Genomic DNA, 23,719 nt, shown 5'->3' with positions numbered 1-23,719 from the left:
CTGTCAACCATTTATATTACCTCATTTAACTGATGCTTTTCTCCAAAAGCGATTTACAAAGTTAATCTCCCTGCAGTTACTAACCTATTTATACAGCTGTGTAATTTTACTGAAGCAATTTAGGATAAGTACCTTGCTCAACCTTATTACAACCAGAGGTGAGACTGAACCTGTAACCTTTCAGTCCAAAGGCAGAAGCTCTAACTGCTACCCTACCAGCTGTCTGCTCCATTCTGCTGGATATGGGAAAAACATTCTTCATTCTTACATGATTCCATACATTTACAACAAATACACAGCCTTGTAAATACTAACTTAATGTACTGTAAAGTTCATAATGTAGTGTAATAAAATAAAGTCATAGTCATGATAGGAAGCAGAGGAAGAAAAACACCACCACCAGCATAAAGACCAACCAGAACTGATGATACAAACATCCATTTCCTCTGCAGTCCCACAGACTAACCCTCAGTGAAGGGGACTCTTGGGAATTTTATTTACCTTTGTGGCACAAATCTAGGACCTCACTGGTCACCATCCTGACAGGCTAAAATTTGACTTCTGCTGTAGCCTTAGCCTTCAACTGAGACAGGCCCTTAGAGTTGTAATTTGTACAAAGTTAAAGTCATACTACTGAAGTTTGTGTGAGCTGGGACAGGTTCATGAAAAGTAAGCCTGGCTTTGTATGTCTTTCCATGAGTTACTACCAAAACCATATCTCATCACTGATTCAGTAAAATAAAGAAACTCAGCATCTCAAAAACAATTCAGCTAAAGTATTCTTTGCAGTACTTCCAATTAATTTTGTTCAGTGTTGCCTTGACAATATTATAACTCTATTGAACATGACATTTGATTACACTATGTTCACATTAAAAAGGGACAAAATTACAGTACAACCTCATCTTCAAAAAACCTACTGAAGCATGTTATAGAATGTTTTCCATAACATTTCAAGCCATAAAACACCCAAATCAAACATTTCAATATATGTATTTTAAATCAGTTTAAATATATTATAGATTGGGTACACATATACTGTACATCAGAAAACACAGGTACATAGTACCAAAACAGTCTTTTCTCTTGCTTCATATGAACATCTCAAGGCGTTTCATAATAATAGTAATACCATATTGATCGTGTTTACTTTCCCATGAAACGGTTTGAAATTTGTGACAATGTTCTGACACGTCATACAAATAACAATTCAGAAAAAAACTAGCAATACATGGAGCTAACCAGAAAAAAGTGTTGCTTTTAAGTCTTTACTGTATCTCTATCACTTCAACACCTGGGGAGATATCTATGACTGGTCACAGAACAGTCTGCAAACAGGTAAAACACTGATATCTCTGGTTTACGGAATTCCCATTCACTCTACTGTACATCAGGAGAGGACAGTTTACTTGCATGGCAAAGGACAAAAGAGAGGGTTTCAAGGGGGTTGGTCGTAGGCGAGCCATAACAAAACCGTACAGACTCTATACAGGCATAATGCTGGAGATCCATCCCACAATGGCCTTTCCTTTAAAATGAACAGGAGCTCCTTAAAACAAGTTTCAAATAAAAAGAAAGGGAAAGGTTAAAAGAGGGCATGGTCACAGACATCTTCAAAGCAGGCCTGGAGTCCTCATCTTCTTGGAGCACTATTATTCCAGTTGAGACTGTAGCATGCTGTTCTTCAAGTATCTTATTTTTGTCACTTAAGAATATGTCTGATACTATTGTGCAACTTCTGCTTGCCAACCTGCTACTAGGAAAAAAAAAAAAAAAAAAAAAAAAGCCTTCATAGTGTTCTGGGACAGGGCACAACATATAACTTCACACACGCAGCATGACAAAAGGGGAATGCCTTGTTCGCTCTTCGTAAAAAAAACACGACAGACAAGTTAACGGGTTAATGTTGTGTTGGATAAATACAATGTGCAGTTCATTGCCAGTTCCTTGAATATTTGTCTCTGGTGGAATTACGGCTTTGTCAAAAAAGGAGTGTCCTTTGGTAGATCAGGAGCATCATAGCTGGAAACACAAAGACAGGAACCTTTGAAAAAGCATTAAATACATGCCACACTGTGTTGACTTGATTTAAGATATGGCAAATAAGTGAATACGATGAATTCCTTATTTTAGACATTCATAAACTGCCATTTTTGTTTGTTTCTTTTCTGCTCAAGGTTTGCCACTCTCACAGAGCACAATGTACAGTATGTATATCCTAGCACCACAAGGCTCAGTGTGAGAAGTGCACCCGTACCTTACTGGCATTTTGGTGCCAGGGCTGAAATCAGATACCTTAGTTGACTTCACACAGGGGTTTTCGTAATCTGCCTGATGCATGACATCATTCACAATCATCTTTGCAATCTTCCAAGCCATCTCCTCCTGAGCCTTGGAAATGCAATATTTAAAAAAATAAAAAATAAAAAAAGGTATTTTAATGATTTACAGCAAAGTAGAAAAGAACTTGGTCAGAGCAACATAAAAACAGAAACAGCATACAGAGAAATTGCAAAAACATAAACATACATAAGACCTAAATGTCACAACATTTCACAAGGGGTTATCACGTTGCATTACCTAATAAGTTCCAAAACAATAACTTTCTGTAGAAGTAGGTTAAATACTTGAGTCAATCACATATTTGTATGGAAAAAAGCTCCTAGTGTGCACCACAGCAACACAATATGTTTCCTTGTCAAATGTGTAACAGTAATCAACAACTTCATTAGGAAGAGAATTTGGTTTGTGGTTTATCAGCAATATAGAGGGGAACAACTCAAAAGCAAATTTAGAAAAAATCGTTACAATAGAAAGTACAGTACAGTTTAAGGGAAGAGATTGTTACTTTCTAGAATGCCCAGGAGAGGTGGGCAACCACTGGCCCATGGACCCCCAGAGGTTTTTTTTCTCCCTCAACCTTCAGTTGGGATTTTCTGTTCCTTTCCCCGGTGGCCAGTAAGCATACTTATAGCTCTATAATAAGTTCTTCATTATGGTAGCCGTTAGTCGACTGTCTTCTTTGTTTGTATCTGTTTTTCTTGCCTTGTGCCTGTGTTAAAATGCTCTGTATCACTGCGTGAGAAGAGCGCTCTATAAAAATAAACTGAATTGAATTTGGGACTGAAGGGTTAAGTTATGATACACCAGGTGGGAAAGATTGCATCCTAGAGAAAGATGGTGAAGACACTGCATGATCATCAGGTATACTGTTCAAAAAATGCCTTTTTAAATTTCCCCCAAACCATTTTAAATAAAAGTTTTAGTACATTTCCAGGTATTCTTGACGACTGACCAGCAACCTTCGGTCTCATTAATATTTACAGAAGCCATTGTGCTTCTGACAGTGGGAAAATTTAAAATGCAGCCCATGAAATGCAATTTTGAATATGAATGAGCTTGTTAACAATGAACAGTGGCAGCAACTTTTATAGGGGACAGTACAGGACACTGAAATATACCACAGTCCATGAAAGCATAACCTACAGGAGCATTAACATGACCGATGAAAAATGGACCCCAACATTAAACAGTTACAATTTGGGATATTACAGTACTGCATGGAAATATGTGAACTCTAAAGCGATAGTCATTATTCTTGAATAAAATATTAAAATAAAACTTATAAATGCTTAACTTTAAATGTTAAACATATAAAATTAATAAATGACTATGGTTTACATACCTGATTGTACTTACCTACTTTGGTTTAACTAGTGCAACTTGGGGTTCACTTATTTACATTTATTCATTTAGCTGATGACCTTCTCAAAAGCAACGTACAATATTTAGCTACTTACAGTTACAATTATCCATTTATACAGCTGGGTAATTTGACTGAAGCAATTTAGGATAAGTACCTTACTCAAGGCTACTACAACGGTAGGTGGGATTCAAACCTGTCAGCTTTGGCTGCAAAGGCCGCCACTCTAACCACTACACTATCAGCTAACCAAGAGCAATTCTGGGTAAGTATCTTGAGGAAGGGTACTGCAGGAGGTGGGATTCAACCCTGTAGTCTTAGTCCAAAGATAGTAGGTCTAAACACTATGCTGCTGCCTCGTACTACTTCCGTTTTGCTACTACACGATTTCCTCTAAAGAAACATATGGAGTTGGTAATCACGCAGATATTGGATAAGAAAGACTGGTCCTGATTAAATAATTTGTGGTATAACTGAGGAACAGAAGGGTTCTACATACTTTCAAGCGCTGCTGTAGCATTACTGAAAAATAAATGACGATGACCTGGAATACCTCATCAGAGTTTCCTTGCACCCATTTCTTCATTGCTTGAGAGAACATGGAACCTACAAAAGGAACACACAGATTTACAAAGAGGTCTCTGTAGTCTTTACAGGCTCACTTTTCCTCCTCTCATCACTAAAAGACCTAAAACGTTAGATATAGAATTGTGAAAGTGACCTTTGGATTTCTTCACATCAGGTTCTGGTTCAGCCTCCCTGATGAACTGTCCGAGTTCATTCACTTTTCCAAATGTCATTCTTCTGAACAGAAAGAAAATATTTTAAAAAAAGAAACCATTTACCAGGTGAAACTTGAGAAATGTTCATTTCAGATTTTATTGCTGACACTGTGCTTTACACTGCCGCAACATTTATATTTATTCACTCAGCAAAGTGACATACAGCTCAGAGAAAACGAAACTCAAATTGTTTGATCGAGTGTTTCTGAAAAAAGCAAGACACAAAACAAATTAAAAATGTACAGGTCCTTCTAAAATGGACTGTTGAAGAGCAGGTCTGCTTTTGTTTTTTTAGAACAGCTGTGTAGTCTGTGAAATTCATCTAAATTTGCTGAACAATATATCCTGGATGGAGGTAAACACATAAACACCAGAAAGTACATAAATAAAGCATTTAATAAAATATTCAAATAGGGTACAGAAGACTAGTGTAATTCACCTAAAAAGGTGAATGACACACTTAAGATGGAGAGCAACAAAACCCCGACAGTGAACAATGTTCAGGGGAAAATTTTACAACTATCATGACCTTGCCAAATACAGACTGACTTCCATTTTCCTTTCTCATTAATGTGGCCATTCTAACACTGAAACAATTTTAACTATGTCCATAAATACAACTGACCAATTCATGTACGGCTTTATGTACCAGGTATTAACAGAGTAATGCTCACTTCATAAAAAAGATAGTAATAATGAGTAATGCATAAATAAAGTCTCAGAACATGCAAGTCTGTTGTGGCTGTCACTTTAAAGCTGCAATTCTCTAGGCCCTTCCAACAGACGGCAGATCCTCAAAGGTCTCAAATTCCTGACAAGCCAGGAGAGCTCTTAACACCAAGGAATTTTCAATGAGCTTCATTCTCAATTGAGTGTACAGTTAAATTTATTATTTTCTTAGGGTTTTCTCTGACACAATTTTCACTTTTAGCAACTCAAAGCATACTGCACCAGAGCAGTTGACTTAAATTTAGGTCTAAAATTTAGAATTCAATACAAATATCCCTTACACAAAAACAACTGAGAATCTTGGGAATGTAACTTTTACAAAGTGTATTATCACTAAGATGCAGGAGCAAGAGATGTAACGTAGCTGAACCACAACAAAAATCAATCTTACACTACTAACACAAAGAACTGATTGAACTCCAACGCTCAGAACTTAACAGGTACATAGCACGTTTTTGCAGAGGTGCTTCCTCACTATCACACAGAGAAAAGAATTGACAAGCAGTGTAGAAAATAAGTAATACATGAAGAAGCAATGATTCCTAACAACTCACCCAGCATAGGGTCGCTGATAGAGAGACTCTGGATCCAAGCTTGCAATGTCAACCGTTATTGCCTCATCAAAGTTTTTGAGAATTTTAATGGCTGCTTTTTTGGTTCCTTGCTGAGAGGAAAGAATGTTTTAAACAACATGAACTCAAAGACCATAGTAAGCAGTACTAAGAAGCCCCTGTTAGACCACACAGTCAGGACAAGGATTGCAATACCTGGAATTGTGTTCCCTCAGAAGTGCTGGTATTACGATCACCATCTGAGGGGGCACTTAAACCTGACAGGGCCATGCTCCCGCCGACAAACTCGTCTGCGCGAACAGAATTGATCAAGTCATTCAGGTATTTGTAGTAAAGGTTACTGGACAGGAAGCCTGGCAGGTAAACCTGAAAACAAAAAGGCAGAGGAATGATAAAATGATGACAAAATTACACAAACTTTTAAGGCAATTGCACAGGCACATCACCAGTAAATCCAGGGTAAATACTGGAGATGTTCAAAGTTGGTGCTGAATTACATGAGCATGGCTTCTATACCATACAGTTTCTGACTCACTATTGCATCATATCACCACAGGAAAGGCGCTTAGGACTCCACTGCAAGTGAAGAGCAATGAAGTTCTCCTACATTACAGAAGTTGTGTTATAAACACAGTGGTTAAGGGTATGGAAACTATTGTCTGAAGATTTCCAGTTCCATGAGGGACTTGCAGTGGCAGCCTTGAGAAAGGTACTTAAACCTAAAATAGTGCCAGTGAAATATCTTTGTAGATAAGTGAAGTTGTAAGTGGCTTCGGATAAAAACAAGTCAACTAAACAAAAAATGAAGTGATGGCTGAATACAGGGGTCATTTTTCCCCAGATCACTGGAGTGTGAACACACACCTTTTCCATGGTGGTCCACGCTTGCCGCAGTGGAGTGGTGAAGCAGTCCGGCAGGGGGCCGCCCTCCCTGCATATGTTGGACTCGATTTCTAACCGCACAGAGTCATCAAAACCCAGTGGGTTAGTGGCTTGGAGTGAGAAATACCTATCAGGATGAATGAAAAAAATCATGAGCATCACCCCAGACTACAACAGGAAACAATGAAATTAATAAAATAAAATAAAAAAAAAAAAAACATTTAAAGAAACTGTTCAAATTCTGTTGCCTGCAGTAAAATTATACACACAAAAAAACCAATGGCCAGTATTCATTAATTCATTACCCACTGGTAAAAAAAAGTAAAAACATCAATCGTGTAAGGTAACTGCTTACTTGTCATACAGGATCATGGCATCATTCTGGGCTTCCTGTCCATCATACTGGCCTTTCTTAGAAGCGAGCTGATCCTGAAAGTTGTCTGCTGCCAGCCAGAACTGCAAGATGTTCACAGCTTCTTCCTTTTCCATGTACTACAAATATGCAAACAGGTTCAAAATTATTCAAGCTTGCAGTGCTACATAGATAGTTTAAACAAATTTACTGTCAGTTTCCATATGATGGAATTTAAAAATAATAATCATTTGCCTTTCAGTTTCGTATATTTGAAAGACATACTTCTGCTACAGATAAACTTAAAAGAACTAATCGGAGACCCAAATTTATACTTAAACAAACCTCCCAAGTGACATGCCCCTTTTTCAGTCTGAGCTGGTCCTCTGAAAAATGTGATCACAGTCTCAACAGCATGCCCATATTGGCCTTATTTTTCAAAGAAATAGGGTGATTTAAGATGGCCAGGCTGTCAGATGCACAAGTGCACACTATGGAGTGCAACTTAGCCAAAGCTACAGTTGGCACCATCTCTATGGCATAATACTTTACTATCACATATGAATTAGTGTTGCAAACAAAGACAAAAAGTCAGAAATGTGTGAATAAGGAATATTTGAGTGAAGTGGGACGGATCAGACCAGGTCACCGGAAACCTTACCTCTGAAAAATAGAAGAGGGCTGACTCACAGAAGAGGATGTCCGCAAGGAAGACCGTACCACTGGTCAGTACTTCGATCTGGTACTTACAGAAGTGATGACTACGCAAAAATTGACTAAAGTGCCTGTGGATGACAAGCACATATAATAAGAGTGAATGTTTAGTAATAATAAAAAAAAAAAGAAAAAAAAAAACCATGATCACACATTTTACTCATCAAAAGCTTAGGAATAGCTTTCAGTGCAAGTCATAACTTCTTTAATCAATATAGAACTACAGGAAGTGCATAACAGCTCAGGCTGGATCTGTTATAATGAGTTAAAAGGTATGGATCCCACGAAACAGGGAACAGGAAGTACATACTATCTCTGGAAGTGCCCTGGCCTCAGCTGCGGCAGAACGGAAAGCCATATATAAACCTTTATGCTGCTACTCGTGTGATGTATATTGGTTGCTTTAGAATCACGTGTCTGCATCTAAGTCTCTCATTGTTGATGACCTCATTGTATTTTTCTGGGAGATGCACATCACTTTGGAGAAAAGCGTCTGCAAAATAAATAAATGTAAATGTATGAGCACATGGTGGGAGAACTCACTGTTGTTCCGTGATACCAAAGACCACAGACTGTGCTATCACAAAACAGTTGGGATCCACCTGCCCATCTTCCCCACAGATCTTGGCTGTTGAGTTGATTACAAGACAGAAGGTCAGTTTCAATGCACCTGCTTCACTAACAGCTTACAGACTCTCTTCTTGTGACTTCATTAATAACCTACACAAAAACCTCTTACCAACAATGTCATTTCTCATGGTTTCTGTGATGGGGATGGGTCTGGAAGCATCTGGAGAGATGTATTTAGTGAAAATATTCACAGCATCTCTCTCTATACCTAAGGAAACAAAAGGGCTTATAGTTACGTTGTGAAATACACAAAAAGGTTAAATGAAAAAAGCTTTTATTCTCATATCACTTCAGCAGCTATATTCCAAGGGTTTACATTTACACATTCCAGATGTGCCTATAGCTTTATGACTAATAAAAACTATAGACTAATAAAACATTTCTAGAGAAAAAATGCAGAAGTTCCTCTGAATGATATGATAAATTACGATTTTCATAAGGAGACAAGGCACAGTAATGGAGGGATGACTGATTTTATGGTATTACAGTTAAATCTTACTGTGCACATCTCAGATGTTCGTCATCAGAAAGATAATGACATTCTTCTGGCAATTGCATATAGAGTGGTTTAACAAGCCAAGGACTGTTCTATATGATCCAGTGGGGAGCATTTCTCACATCGATAATGGAGTTTTCCATCCCATTACCAAAGTCATCACTACATCCACTGAAACACATCATTTAATTATTAAAAGAACCATTCTGACTGCACATTTTATTCAGCCACATAAATACTGATCTGCAGACATTTGTCACATAACTACTAACTACCCAAAATACAGCACAGGGGACCAATGTGGAGAATGTTTTGTACCTGTGCATCTAGGGGTACAACGTCAACTTACTTTTCATGAGTTTCTCAGAGAGCTCCTTCAGAGCGTTGGTAGGCTGTAGTTTGAATGGTGTGCCCATCCTGGATGAGGCCAGCCTAGTTGGGGTGTCCACCTCAGGCTGGAGCATGCCAGCTTCCTTACCGCAGCCTGAGCTAAGGGACCCAGAGCGGAACACTTGCCCAGGGCTGTGAGAGTTTGTGTTGGTTGCAGGGGCAGCCCCTTCTGATGGGTCCTCGATGTCAGGCCTTTTAGCAAAGGGTGAGGCAGGTTCGGCAAGAGAACTGTGCTTGACAGAGTTGAGACTGTGTGCTCGCACTCGGGACCAGCTGGTGGATCGGAAGCTTTCGGCCTCCAGCCAGAACTTGACAAGGTGGTCAGCCCCCTGGGTCTCCATGTACTGGATGAAATAGGGGATGGCAACATTGTCCCGCAGGATCTGCTCTACAGTCTTGGAAAGCCTTGAGCGTGTCTCCTGAGCTTGGTAGTTCACACTGGAGCGCCCTGCATCATATGGACACACAGAAAACTATCACACTGAGACATATTGTACCTATGGAATACTGTACCAAGGGGGGGGGGGGTCGGGGTCATAAGGTGAACGGTGTTGAAATCCACGTGTGTGTGTGTATACACACACACACACACACACACACAAAACACACTGCATAGGTAATGTATGTTTCCTCTCCTGTAAAATTTTGCATAGTTTTGTTTTCATATTGATGCTGTACACATGAACCGTAAAACCATATTCCCCAAAGTTTTCATTACATCATTGCTGACATACATTGTTTTTTTATATTAAAGGAAAAACAAACAAAAAAAAAAAATTTAGACACACACACAAATTGACATTCATTCATTCATTCATCAAAGCACAAATAAGATGGTTTAATCTGCTTGTATCCTGCACAGCTACATGCTTACCCATTCCTGGGTGTTAATCACAAGCAAGCTTTTGAAGAATTCTCAAATTTACTGGATGAAGGTGTTTGGGGTCCATAAGTGCAAAAAGTGAAATGACATTCACCTGTATTGTCAAATGTTTCACTGCAGCATAGAAGAATGTAGTTTTATGCAAACGTGTCAGATTACATATTTAGTTAATTTTCTAAGTGAAAAGCACTGAACAACTGCTGCAGGAAAGAGCATGTTAAAAAAACATTTGCAAATGATATTGCACAGTTACTTTTTATTTTATGGATGTTAAAGCATACAGAAAAATTGTAATTGTGGAACATGCAAAAGTTTGGACACCCTTCCAGTGAAAGACTTTTTTGCAAAGTCCCTGACCCTAATAACCTCATTAGGCCTTAGCAGCCATTAGGAGTCACCTGTTCACAACTGCAGAGTTCAATAAATTCCCTGGCACTCCAAACTTTGGGCTGTCACTCAACAGCCATGGGCTCCTCTAAGCAACTGAGTGAGGATCTGAAAATTAAGCTAACTGATGCCCACAAAGTAGGGGAAGGCTATACAAAGATTGCAAAATGTTTCCAGCTCATAAGTTCCACTGTCTAATGTCATCAACAAATGGGAGTTAAGGAGAACTGGGGAAGTCAAGGCAAGATTCTGGAAGACAAAGAAAACTTTGAGAGGACTGTTCATATGCTGGCCAGAAAGGATAAGCCTCATATGACTCCAAAAGACCTGCAAGAAGGTTTAGCTGTTTACAGGAGTGGTGGCGCACCATTCCACGGTACAGCATTACTTACGCAAACATGATCTGCATAGAAGTCATTAGGAGGAAGCCTTACCCACCACCTCATCATAAAAGTCAACGTCTAAGACAGGCAAAACAGCAGCTAGACAAGACAAAGACCTTCTGGAAACAAGTGCTGTGGACTAAAAGTAAAAATTTTTTTTTTTTTTATTTGGCCACAATCAACAAACACTTGTTTGGAAAAAAGGAGGAGGAGCACTTTATGAACAAAATACCTTGCCAACTGTTAAAAGTGGGGGTGGAACTATTATGCTTTGGTTTTGTGTGACAGCCAGTGGCACAGGAAACATTGTATGGGCAGAGGGAAAAACAGATTCCATTAATTATCAGCAAATTCTGGATGACAATATTAAACAGTCAACCAAGAAGCTAAAGCCAAAAACGGGGATGGCTTCTACAATAAGACAATGATCCAAAACATATCTCAAAAGCACCATGAGCTACTTTGAGAAAAACAAGCTGAAGGTTTTCAAATGGCTCTCACAGTCCCCTGACTTTAAACATCATTGAAAAACGGTGGGTAGATCTTAAATATGCTGTGCATGCAAGATGGCCCAAGAAAAACTTGGAATTAGAAGTGATCTGCAAGGAATAATGGACAAAAATCCCTACAACAACAATATATAACTACATACGTAATTTAGCAGGGGTGCCCAAACTTTTGCACAAAATTACATACGATATATATTGGGGTTCGTTGTACTGACAGTTACTAAAGTTGTCATATGTTGATGTTATGTAGCCCTGCATCTATTTTAAGAAAATGATTTGTTTATAACAATACAGTTTTTTATGGTGAGTTGGATATGAGGCCACTTTGCATGAATGTGGACTTCTGTGGCTGGGTACAGGAAGACAAGTGTCAGGACAACACTGATCACGGAGCACACCATGCGCCAAAACAGGAAGTCAAAAAAGGGAAACTGGGACAATGTTTGTACTTCAACTCTCTAATAAATAGGCTGTTTTTAATAAAGTGGCTGTTAAATTTTATTGAAAAGAAAACCATGTTTTGGAGTGTTATATGGCACTGCCTTTTTGACTTCTATTATTTTGGAAATGATTCAGATGTTTGTACAATTTGGACATATAAATTGGTTCTTCAGCTAAGTTATTTAAATTTAACAGAATTTGACATGCCTCACCCTAAGGAAGAAAATGATTACTCTATTTCTTCCTGGTCAAGGGAGCCACATACACAATGATTGACCTGTCTGATCAAATGAGTTGTCCATCCATCTTCTAGGGTCGCGGTGGCAATAGGGAGAGCAGAGAAGCTCAGATGTGCCTGTCCCTCACAACTTCCTCCAGCTCAACCCGGGGGATACCCAACCACTCCCAGGCCAATTGGGAGATATAATTTCTCCAGTTGGTCCTGGGCCGACCTCAGGGTCTCATCCCAGTTGGCAGTCCCTGGTATACCTCCAAAGGGAGGCGCCCAGGGGGCATCCTTACCAGATGCCCGAACTACCTCAACTGGCTCCTCTCAATATGGAGGAATAGCGGCTCTACTCCAAGTTCCTCCCTGATGGCCGAACTCCTCATCCTGTCATGGAAAGTGACTCCCACCACCCTGTGGAGAAAACTCATTTCACCCGCTTGTATCCATGTTCTTATTCTTTCTGTCATTATCCACAGTTCACGATCACAGGTGAGGGTAGGGACGCAGACCGACCAGTAAATAGAGCTTTGCCTTATGTCTCAGCTCCCCCTTCACCACTACAGTCCAGTACAGCGACCACATTACTGCTGCCGCTGCTCCCAGTCTACAGCTGATATCACGCTCCTTCTCCCCTCACTCATAAATAAGAATCCCAAGATACTCATACGCCTCCTCCTGGGGCAAATTCTCTCCCCTTACCTGAAGGGGGCATGTCATCCTTTTCCATGAGAGAACAACGGACTCAGACTTGGAGGTGCTGATCATCATACCAACGGCTTCACACTCGGCTGCAAACCGTTCCAGTGAGTGCTGGAGGAATCCATGTGACGATGCAAAAAGGCCATCATCATCCGCAAAAAACAGACATCACCTTCCGGCCCCCACATAGAATGCCCTCCTGACCTTGGCTGTACCTTAATATCCTGTCCATGAAAACTACAAACAGAAGTGGAGACAACACACAATCTTGGCGGAGTCTAACACCCACAGTGAACAGGCTTGACTTAATGCCAAGTATGCGGACACAACTCTCGGTCCATGTGTATAGAGACTGAATGGCCTGCAGTAGTGGCTCCGGCACCCCATACTCCCGAAGCGCCTCCCAGAGAATTGGGGAACACAATCGTAGGCCATCTCCAAGTCCAGAAAACATATGTAGACTGGATTAGAAAACTCCTATGCCCCCTCAATTATCTGTGAGAAGGTGAAAAGCTGGTCCACTGTTCCATGGCCAGGACGGAACCTGCATTGTTCCTCTTCAATCTGAGGTTCCAATATCGGCCAGAGCCTCCTTTCCAGCACCCTGGCATAGACTTTCCCATGGAGGCTGAAAAGTGTGATACCCTGATAGTTGGCGCATACACTCTCTGGTCCCTTTCTTGAAGACAGGGACCACCACCCCAGTTTGTCAAAGGCACTGTCCCCGAGGACCACGCAACATTGCAGAGGCGTGTCAGCCATGACAGCCCCACAAAATCCAGGGCCTTAAACAGTTCTGGGCGAATGTCATCCACCCCCGGTGCGTTGCCACTGTGGAGCTTTTCAACTACCTCAGTGACTTCCACCAGGGAAATGGAGTCTGATACCCTGGAAACCTCTGGCCCTGTAAGGGAGGAATATCTCTCAGGTTTAGGAGTTCCTCTAAGCGCTCCTTCCACCTCCTGGCAATGTCCTCATTTGAGGTCAGTTTCTCCACCATTGCTGAGCACAACTTCAGCAAAGCTCCTCCGACCATTCTTGAGCTGTCGGATGGTTTTCCAGAACCTCTTTGAGGCCGATCAAAAGTCATTTTCCATGGCCTCTCCAAATTCCTCCCATGCTCTGGATTTTGCTTCTGCAACCACAGCCGCTGCTGCTTTTTTTGCCTGCCAGTACCTATCTGCTAAGTCAGGAGAACCCAGAGCCAACCAGCCCCTAAAGGCTCCCTCCTTCAGCTTGACTGCTTCTTTCACCGCTGGTATCCACCAGCAGGTTCCTGGGTTGCCGCCGTGACTAGCACCAACAAGCTTTTGGCCACAGCTGTGCCTGGCTGCTTCCACAATGGAGGTTTTGAACAGGGTCCATTCAGACTCCATGTCCCCTACCTCCTCCAGGACATGGGAGAAGTTCTCACAGACATGGGAGTTAAAATCATTCTAGACAGGGTCCTCCGACAGTCATTCCCAGCACACCCTCACTGTACACTTGGGTCTCCTGGGTCTGTCCGTGAGTTTTCCCCACCATCTGATCCAGCTCACCACCAGATGGTGATCGGTTGACAGCTTAGCACCTCTCTTTACCCAAATGTCCAGAACATGTGACCTCAAGTCAGATGAAACAACTACAAAGTCAATCATTGACCTTTGGGCCAAGAAGCTCTGGTACCTAGTACACTTATGAGCATCCTTGTGTTTGAACATGGTGTTTGTCATGGCACAGAAGTCCATTCGGGTTTAGATCGGACAAGCTGTTCTTCCCAATCACCCTACTCCAGATTTCCCAGTCATTGCCAGCGTGAGCACTGAAGTCCCCCAGCAGGACTATGGAGTCTGCAGGTGGGGCCCTGTCCAGAACCCCACCCACTCTCTCCAAGAAAGTCAAATATTCTGAACGACAACTCACTCATTTCACCTAGCTCCTTTGCTAAGAGTCTGGGAGTAACGATTGATTGAATCTCATTTTCTCAACATATTGAAGCCACAACCCGGTCCTGCAGATACATCCTGCATAATATTCATAGGATCCATCCCTACCTCACTACTGACTCCGCCCAACTACTTTTCCAGGCCCATGGTGACTTCCAATCCGGACTACTGCAACTCTCTTCTGTGTAGCCTCCCTGCTAATGCCATCAAACCTCTGCAGATATTACAGAATGCTGCTGCAAGAGTTGTGTTTGATTTGCCAAAACGGTCCCCTGTATCTCCTCTACTCATCTGTCTGCACTGGCTTCCTATAGCTGCCCATATCAAATTCAAAACCCTGGCTACTGTAGAACTGCTCCCAGCTGTTTACAGGACTTGATCAACTCGTACACCCCAGCCAGGCCCCTTTCCTTGTCTACTTCTGCTTGCTTGGTGGTCCCGCACATGAAAGGCAAAGCTCGGAGATTCTCGGTTCTGGGTCCGTTGTGGTGGAATGACCTTCCCCTGTCACTCAGAGCTGTGGAAACTCTGTCTGTTTTCAAGAAGGGTCTGAAAACCCACCTTTTCCAGATCCACTTCGCCCAAGATCTCTTCAGATCATCTATGGTGTAACTGTTCACGCATCGTAACTCCAGAAGCATCCCCAGATACAACCTTTATTCAGCCATTACTCTGGTATTGTACTGCTCACTTGTGTATCTTATAATATTTAATAATAATAAAAAAAAAAATTAAAAAAAAAAAAACTGGTGTGGGTATCGGGATTTGTCTATCCTGTGTCTTATGCACCTACTTGAACATGCAGCAAGTGGTAGGGAACAAACTAGGTTTGCTTGAGACTTTCATATCTGCAGCTATGTCTCCTTCTCTCAATGTAATGCATAAATTGTACTTTTGCTGAGATGTACGTCGCTTTGGACAAAAGCGTCTGCTAAATGAATAAATGTAAATGAACTGTTGTTTGGTACATAAGCTCACACAACAGTCAAATTTTTCCTCTCCGCAACCTTAAGTCGCACTGAGGTGACCCTCTCGTCTACCGGGACAAACTCCAACTGTATGCCAGCCAGCTGAGGGCTAGTGAGTATTCCCCACACCCGCCCGGTGCCTCTCACCCTGTGCAACTCCTCAGTAGGAAAGAGACCACCCCCCCATTGAGGAGTTTGGTTCCAGAGTCAACAGTGTGAGTAGAGGTGAACCCAATTATATCCAGTTATCATCTCTCAACTCCCTGCACCAGTTCCAGCTCCTTCCCCTCCCCAGTGAGGTTACACTCCACGTGCCAAGAGCCAGCTTCTGCCACGAGGGTCCATGAGACCATGTGCCACCCTGCCCCCTCCTGCTGCATGAAAGGCATTGCATCCAACCCCCCTGCTGAACCTTGTAGGAGGCAGGCCTACATGGCCTCTCCATGTTGCCTTTTCTTGCCAGGTTACACCAGGACCTCGCATAGGAACACTACCCCCAGGCCTGACTCCAGGGGTAGGTCTCGGTGACCCAATTCCGGGCAGGGCAAACGTCAACTTGTTTATGTTCGCCATAGGGGTTCTTTGGATCACGTTAGTCTGGATCTTCACTCCAGACCTTGGTGGCCATGGGAAACCCTACCAGGAGCATACTGCTCCCGAGGATATAACTCTGGAGACCCCTAGATCATGCAAGCCCTTCTGCCATAACAAGGCCAAGTTAATTTTGCAAAGGTTAGACAATGTCAGTGCTGAGTTCAAGAGACTCTTCCTTCGCTGTGGCTGTGGGGACAAAACTCACCAGCTTAACTAATCAGATAAATAGTTTTGAAAAGCATTTTGCCAGCACTGAGCAGAGGATCTTGGCTTTGGAGGAGAATTAAGATGGACAAGATGAATGATTAGATTCTCTGAAGTAAGAAGTGAAACTGCACCAGGCAAAACTGGATAAAATGGAATATAAAAACCATTGTAATAATTTGAAGATTATAGGACTGCCTGAGAATGGCAAAGGAAAAATGTATCTTTAACAACTTGATTTCATGTACTAACTCCTTGGCCATGCTTCTGACCCAAACGCCCATCTATGAAACGTTCTAGTCCAATTTATGCAACTTACTGACAAAGACGACATTGAGAAAGCTGCAGCAAAGTAATGCAACATCATCTTTAAAGATTCCCATCTTCGACTTTATCCCAACTTCACAGCTGAAATCACCTGTGAAAGACGCCAATTTGATGAGCTCACTAGAGCGATTAAAGGTAGGAAGATGTATCATGGTTTCTCTTTTTCGGTCAGTCTGAGGTGTCTACATGAAGGGAAGATCCACCAGTTTAACTACCCATCATCTGCTGCTATGTTTCTGGCAAACCTGAAGGACTGAGATCGGGTCACACAAGTAGTTGTTTTTCTGTTTCATTTTATTTCTGTTGAGATTAAAGCTTTGCTTTCTTTCCCAGCTGTTTTATACAGTATCTTACTGGTTTGTGAAATTTAGTCTTAACATTTTATATATTAAGTTCCAGGCAGGGCCACTTAGTAAGAGGTTAAGGCAGTGAGCTCCCTGTCTTGCACCCATAAACAAAATGGTAGTTGATGGATTCTTCGAGGGAGGGTGGGGCGGGGGGGACCGACAGAGTTTACATGTTTTGTTGATAGTTTGGGTTTGTATTTCTGATGTGTGCTCTCCCTCTCTCTGCATTTTCACTCATTTTCTTTTACCTCTCCTCTCCATTTTCTTCCTCAACTGAATTGCATATTCTAGTTGTCTGACAATAGAACCGATTGTTTTCTGCTGTAAAATTGTTCTAAAAGCGAGTGTCAAGATCAAATGATTACTTTGGATGTTAAAATAATTACAGCTTATTGAATTTGAATATGCTGAAATATTAAAGGTAACATCAACCTATTACTAACGACACTGAAATCTTTCAAAGTTCAGTTTCAGCTGGTTTCAGTCAGCTTCTTTTTTGAATAAATTGCATTTTTTAGACTAAATTGTGGTCTTTATTTGTATTTTTCTTTATATGTGGAGGATGCTACCGTAGAATTTTCTATTAGAGAAACTTATTTTCTGTTTCATACTATTTTGGACATGGATAATGGCAACTCATCAATACAGACAGCCATTACAATTTGCTGTCCTTGATTTAAACTTCAAACTTTAAATTCAGTATAATTCTGTGCTGTTTCCTTTGTATTTAATGGCAACATGGTGTTTCTGTATTATAAAGAAAATAAAAAGTTTTTCTATTCCACCTCATAAAAACCAATTTTAAAGTTAATACAAATTTGTCTCTACACATTCCACCCTAACCCCTTTCATTTACTGATTCAATCCATAAACATAAGCAATGTCTGTCAACTGTTTATTGATTATAGATGCACGCACACACTAAGCACAAGCTGAAAATATTGTAAAAGTGAGTTGAATTAAGATGGCCCAATATGCTTTTGTGTGTTTTACTGCAAAGTAACAGCTAGACATGGAATGCAGGTCACTTTTGCTTGGCAACAGACAAAAATTTTTAGAAAACTGATAAGTGAAGAAACTGCTATTTAAAAAATAATCTAGAAAGTGTATTTTCATTCACTCACTGATGTTAACTGCTCTTCCTGGTCAGGGGCTCGGCAGTCCGGAGTCTATACTAGAATCACTGGATGCACGGCACAGTGGCACAGCAAGTAGCGCTGCTGTCTCACAGCGCCTGGGTGGTACGAGAGGATGTTAGTTTGATCGCCACTCAGTCTGTGTGGAGTTTGTACGTTCTTCCCCGTGTCTGCATGGGATTTCTCTGGGTGTTCCGGTTTCCTCCCACAGTCCAAAGATATGCTGTTCAGGTAGATTAGTGTCGAAGTCACCCATACTGTGTGAGTGACAGAGAGTGTGTTTCACTGATGTATGGATGAGTAACTCACTGTAAGTAGCGTATAAAGTTGTGTAAGTCACCTTGGTAAATGCTGTGGGCTGATAACACTAGACAGTCTGCTAAATGAAGTAACAGAAAAGTAAAATACGCCCAGGACTGGATGCCAGTCCATGACAGAGTAGCCACACACACAGTCATATCCTACAAGCAATTTAATATCCAATTAACCTAAACTGCATTACTCTGGACTGTGGAAATAAACAGAAGCACCCAAAAGAAATCCACATAGACACAAGGAGGACATACAAACTCTGCAGAGACTAAGCTGGGTTTGAATCTACACAACCCAGGTGTTGTAAAAGCCAACAGTAATACCCTTTGCACCATCATACTGTCCAACAAAGTGTATCTTCATATCTCAACTATTTCTAAAACGAGGAGTAAGTGTTCTGAAACATTACCACTGTAGTCAAGTCTTGGTTAGTTCTCATCACCCCAGTATCGTCAAATTATTTTAAGGTTCAGCCACATTATTCTTGTAGCTACATTATTTCCTGTTTATCTTGCATCTCCTACAATGTTGGTTTACATTTGACACAAATTATTTTTCTAAGTAGCCAATCACTACATTCTACTTGCGAGTCTCACACCCCAGTCAGTACCACTGCATCTGTTGGAGGTGACATTTAAGCACACTTTTCCAGCTGTCAGAGCAGCAGTTACCTGAACAAACAGAAAGTGCAGGAACTGCTCTCTTAGTATGGCTTGGAGCTGGTGAAAGAACATGCCACCACTGCTGCTAATGCCACTAACCATAACAGCAAACAGGCAAGCTGACACTTGTCCTGGTAACCAGCTTACTTCAAAGTGCTTTATGCTGGCTTGTACTGGATGTACACAATTACTCTGTCACACACTTGTTGACAAAGGAGAAGAACCCCAAAATTACCCGGTAGCAGAAGAACACGTGAAAAAAATCCAACATACAATAAATTGATAAAAAGGAGGAAAAAAACTAGCTCCTAAAACAAGGTGGATTTAGTGGGTCACTCAGCATAGTTCTGAGATACCATCGTCCTGTGACAATGACATTATCCATGCAGTGCAGTTCTCCAATGGCCTGGGCTCTCAAATGGCACACTAATACTTCACAGCTGCAGTTGTTTAACACTGAGCCATCAGGCAGCTCTCCTTTGCTCCTGATGGTTTCACTGGCAGTGCAGAGTCAAAGCTCATCAGGTCTGTGAATGCCAGCAATGAAATCTGCACCCCCAGAATGGCAATATGCTCTTCTCACACCACAAAGAACACACTAATAGACTGATTTAACTGAATTCTTAAATTATGGCAGTTACAGGTCAGCACTTATTCACATGATTCCTTGTTAATCTCAGATACTTCTTTTGTGGACATTAAACATCTTTTCCAGCACACTGCAGCTCTGCTAACCTACAGTGTAGCTGAACAACACAAACACAAAAAGACAAAATAGTCTTCCTTGTGACACATACCTAAGTCACCAAAGTGGGCGGCTTCCATGTGGCTGGGCTGCTTCTTCAGGATGGCCGTGCGTCCTCGGGCAAAGGAGTCCATGTTGGCAGAAATGGCATTGATGGCCACATGGCTGGGCCCAGCAGCCTCCAGGATGGCATGCTGATTGCGGGGCACCAGTGAGGGGGATTGAGATTTTACTGAAGCTGGGGAGACACAGCCTGGTATGGGGGGGTGACACAAATAAAACACAAACAGGAAGCCATGCTGAATCAGCTATAACACACTCACACTGTGTCTACAACACATCCATATAGAATAACTCAGAGTCCAGAGCTCATAATGCTACTACATAAGCACCTAAGTAACTGAAATAGAAAAAATTAACTACATCATTACATGACAAAATTAAAAAGCCAAAGTTTTCTGTCAGAAGATCTGAGACATGAAATGACACTGAAAAGAAAATAACTGAACTTAAGAGCTTCTGTAAAATGCAGAGTCCTGTACAGGTGCCTTCGTACTTCTAAAGAGACAAAATGCAAAATCTGTGCTGTAATGGAATTTGCTCAAACTCCAGATCAGCATGACAAACCCGCCATTAATGTCACGAACATTCTTTTATTCAAAGTTTAGTTTCAGACAAGTCACACCCAAATATTAAATATGATCCAGTCTTTCAGCCTCTACGTTGTCTTTATAGGTGTGTATGGGCAAAAGGATGCACTGTGCTTTTTGTAACTCAAAGAATTGTCTGATGAAGAATAATAAACTCCATGACCATAAAATCAACTTAATGCTGAAATAGTTTCAGCTAAACACTGGAAAAAACATTGCATTCTAAGGGCCACAAAATTTATTTCCTGTTATATATTTTCTTAGTGGCAAACACAGGGCTTCAAATAATGCACTGAATACACACATCATTTAATTTTTTTTTCCTTATCTAAAGCTTATTTTGACCAAAAGACATCAAAAGCTAGTTTTATTTTGCAAAAGTGTTCTCATTTAACTCGACCCTCTTAGGCAAACATTACAGAGCCGCTGACAACAGACCCTGTATTGTCTCCAACAGTTATTTAATGCACGTAAACAGTGTACAACTGGGAGTAATCTGCTGAAAGGCCTAAACAGAAATGCAAACATGAAAAACTCCTTTGGGAATGAATTACATAGGGAATTGCTCTGGACACATCTCCAAAAGATACAGACATATCTATGGACAGAGAACACTTCATCTATCATTTTAATCATTCCCTTCCCAATGATTCCATATGTCCATCGACAGAAATCACTCAACACACACAAACACAGTGACATCCTTCCACTTTGACTAGAACTTGCAAAAATGACAAATCTCCATCATAAAATCCAAAACTGAACTTAATTCACAAACTGCACAAAAAGTATTTCCTACTATGTGCCTCTGAGCTGCTGGCAGTTATATATTCAAATTTAAGCAAAATGAAATCAATGCACTTGACTGTGATGCAACAGAGAGGTCAGTTGTGGTCTCTTAAGAAGGTAGGTGATCACAAGAAGAGAGTAAGAGTAACATGGCTTGAGCTCAGCATACTATTGTCATTAAACCAAAGCAAGCAACAAAGCAGAAAATATGCCACGCTGCAAGATTGCTTTGCAAGGCAAATTTCTTACCTCTGCTGGGTTGTATGTCAGCTGGTCTCTCATGTTCCTTGCCTTTAGCTGAAAATAAAAGAGAAACAATACCAAATATCTTTCATTTCGTAACATGTGGGATAAAATTCTTACAAGCCCAGATTCAGCACAAGAACTATACTACTGTATTATGTAATGTATTTATGGCACTTGTAAGATTTCAAAGGCACTAGAGTCTAATTTGTAACTTGTCAAAAAAGGATAAGAAACCCTATTCAATCAGGTATGGAGACTGAAATCTGAGACAGGTGGAAGAACAGCCGAGCAAAGACAGTATCACCTCCACAGTCTGTGCCATCGTGTATGACCGGACAGCAAGATTTCATTTGCAATGAATCAACAGCAGAGCTAATGACAATTTTGCATTAGATGAGGTGGCTGCATCTAGGCATGCTATTTTGACATTTTTCCCCTCCTGATTTGCTAAAATCAAACCAAAGATTAAACCAAGACGTGCAGATTAACTGGCTCAAACAGGACACCAAAGATGAACACATATAGTTGTACATAAATACTGTACAAATGTGAGACCGCAGACTGTGTCTGGTGAGAACTCAAGGGTAAATCCTTGATCTTCTCTGAGACCATCAAGAACTAGGACTGATTATGGAGGAGAAACACAAATAGAGTAGGACAGGTCCAAGACATGACACTAGAGTACAACTATAGTAACAAGTCTAAGAGAAATTAGTATGTAAAGTTCAGTACAATACTGTCCACCATAACTCAACATGGGTTCTGCCAGTGGTCCACACACTGATATCTGAAGTCATGGAAGTCTCACTCCTTTTAGGAGTACCCTTGCCGGGCCTTGCTCAAAGTGCAGCCTGCTGTATAAAAAGGTAAATCATTGTAAAGTTGATCATCTAACATTAAAAGTCACTTTGACAATAGCATTAGGCAACTAAATAAATAAAAACAACAGCAAAACTTCAAATAGTTCCCCCCAAGTACAAGCAGATCCCAACAGATACGTCTGCCTCATTCTTCAAATGGGACAAAAAAAATCATAATACCCTTCAAGTTTAATTTCTAACGTCAAAAACTGAGTAATTAATAACATATTAAATTGTAAACGGCTTCCACTGGAAATCCAATGAATGAACATGCTTGACAGCTGATTGCTAAGAGTTATATTTCTGATTATTTCATGAATGGGGGAAAAAAAAGAAGCCTATACAAAAAGTTTTTTTTTTTAACCTCCTACCAGCGGACACGGCAACATGTTAACTATAACCCGTTATTAATAATTAAATACTCAGTGCGTTTATATGGAAAACAATGCGATGCATCTATAAATGTTAAAAGTGCTGTCTGGTGCAATCAAACTAAGTAATCATTAACATTTTGTGCTCCACTCTCAATTCAATTGGTCACTGTGTTGTATACGAACGCGATACCGCCATTTATCTGAGAAAGCCGCGAAAGGGCGAACCAGCTTTAATCTCTCAAATATGCTTCCACAGTATTAACTGCATTCAACTGTATCATATCATATGTCCGACACGGCTCAGTGTCTGCATCCCAGCGGAGCGGATTTTGGGACAGTCTCTGGAGCTATTCATTTTTCAATTTGCTGTTGCATTGTCCTTCAGTATTTTCGTTAATGTTTGAAAGCACGGACTACTTGAAGCGATCGCAGGCCCTCTGTCCACTCTCGTGCTCTTCCGCTCCGCTCTCCCGTGGACTCCTGTCCGTCCGTCCGCTGTCCCACACTTCCGTACCTTTCCTCCTAAAAAACGACATGGCGGTGTCCGAGCTCAGCCTTTTCTCTCAGCTCAGCGAGTGCATCCCGTGGAGTGGCGAGTGTCCTCATTCATGGAGGGCACTGTTCTTCAACATCTGGAGATGTCAGCCCTAATCACTGTGGGTTCCCGCCAGCTGACACTGTGCAGATTTCCTCCTTCCCCGTTACCCAGAACGCACGGCCATATTGTCAATAAAGAGCACACTTCCGGCTCGAAGAGGGGAGCATTATGGGTATCGCATGTTTTCGCACAGGGCCATTG

General features: G+C 41.2%; 1 protein-coding gene across 3 annotated transcripts; it reads right to left on the bottom strand.

Annotated features, from left to right (window-relative positions):
* Positions 1 to 1,031: 1,031 nt before the first annotated feature.
* akap10 (A kinase (PRKA) anchor protein 10) lies at positions 1,032 to 23,650 on the bottom strand. 3 transcript variants are annotated; one of them, XM_018755603.2, is made up of 15 exons: positions 23,435 to 23,650; positions 21,690 to 21,737; positions 20,054 to 20,254; positions 9,210 to 9,698; positions 8,474 to 8,572; positions 8,278 to 8,362; positions 7,682 to 7,805; positions 7,024 to 7,160; positions 6,651 to 6,795; positions 5,982 to 6,152; positions 5,769 to 5,878; positions 4,425 to 4,507; positions 4,257 to 4,309; positions 2,258 to 2,391; positions 1,032 to 2,022 (listed from the first exon to the last, which is right to left on the bottom strand). In XM_018755603.2, the coding sequence occupies exons 1-15, from the start codon at positions 23,454 to 23,456 to the stop codon at positions 1,971 to 1,973; spliced, it is 1,953 nt and encodes a 650-aa protein (XP_018611119.2). In that variant the 5' UTR covers positions 23,457 to 23,650; the 3' UTR covers positions 1,032 to 1,970. The 3 variants fall into 3 exon arrangements, with proteins under 3 accessions (XP_018611119.2, XP_018611121.2, XP_018611120.2); XM_018755605.2 differs by having other exon boundaries at positions 2,296 to 2,391; XM_018755604.2 differs by having other exon boundaries at positions 4,425 to 4,504.
* Between the last annotated feature and the right edge of the window lie 69 nt (positions 23,651 to 23,719).

The sequence above is a fragment of the Scleropages formosus genome, chromosome 4 (genome assembly GCF_900964775.1).
Source record: "Scleropages formosus chromosome 4, fSclFor1.1, whole genome shotgun sequence".
Classification (NCBI taxonomy): Eukaryota; Metazoa; Chordata; class Actinopteri; order Osteoglossiformes; family Osteoglossidae; genus Scleropages; species Scleropages formosus.
Note: the sequence above shows the minus strand (reverse complement) of the source record. Positions and strands in the feature narration are given on the sequence as shown.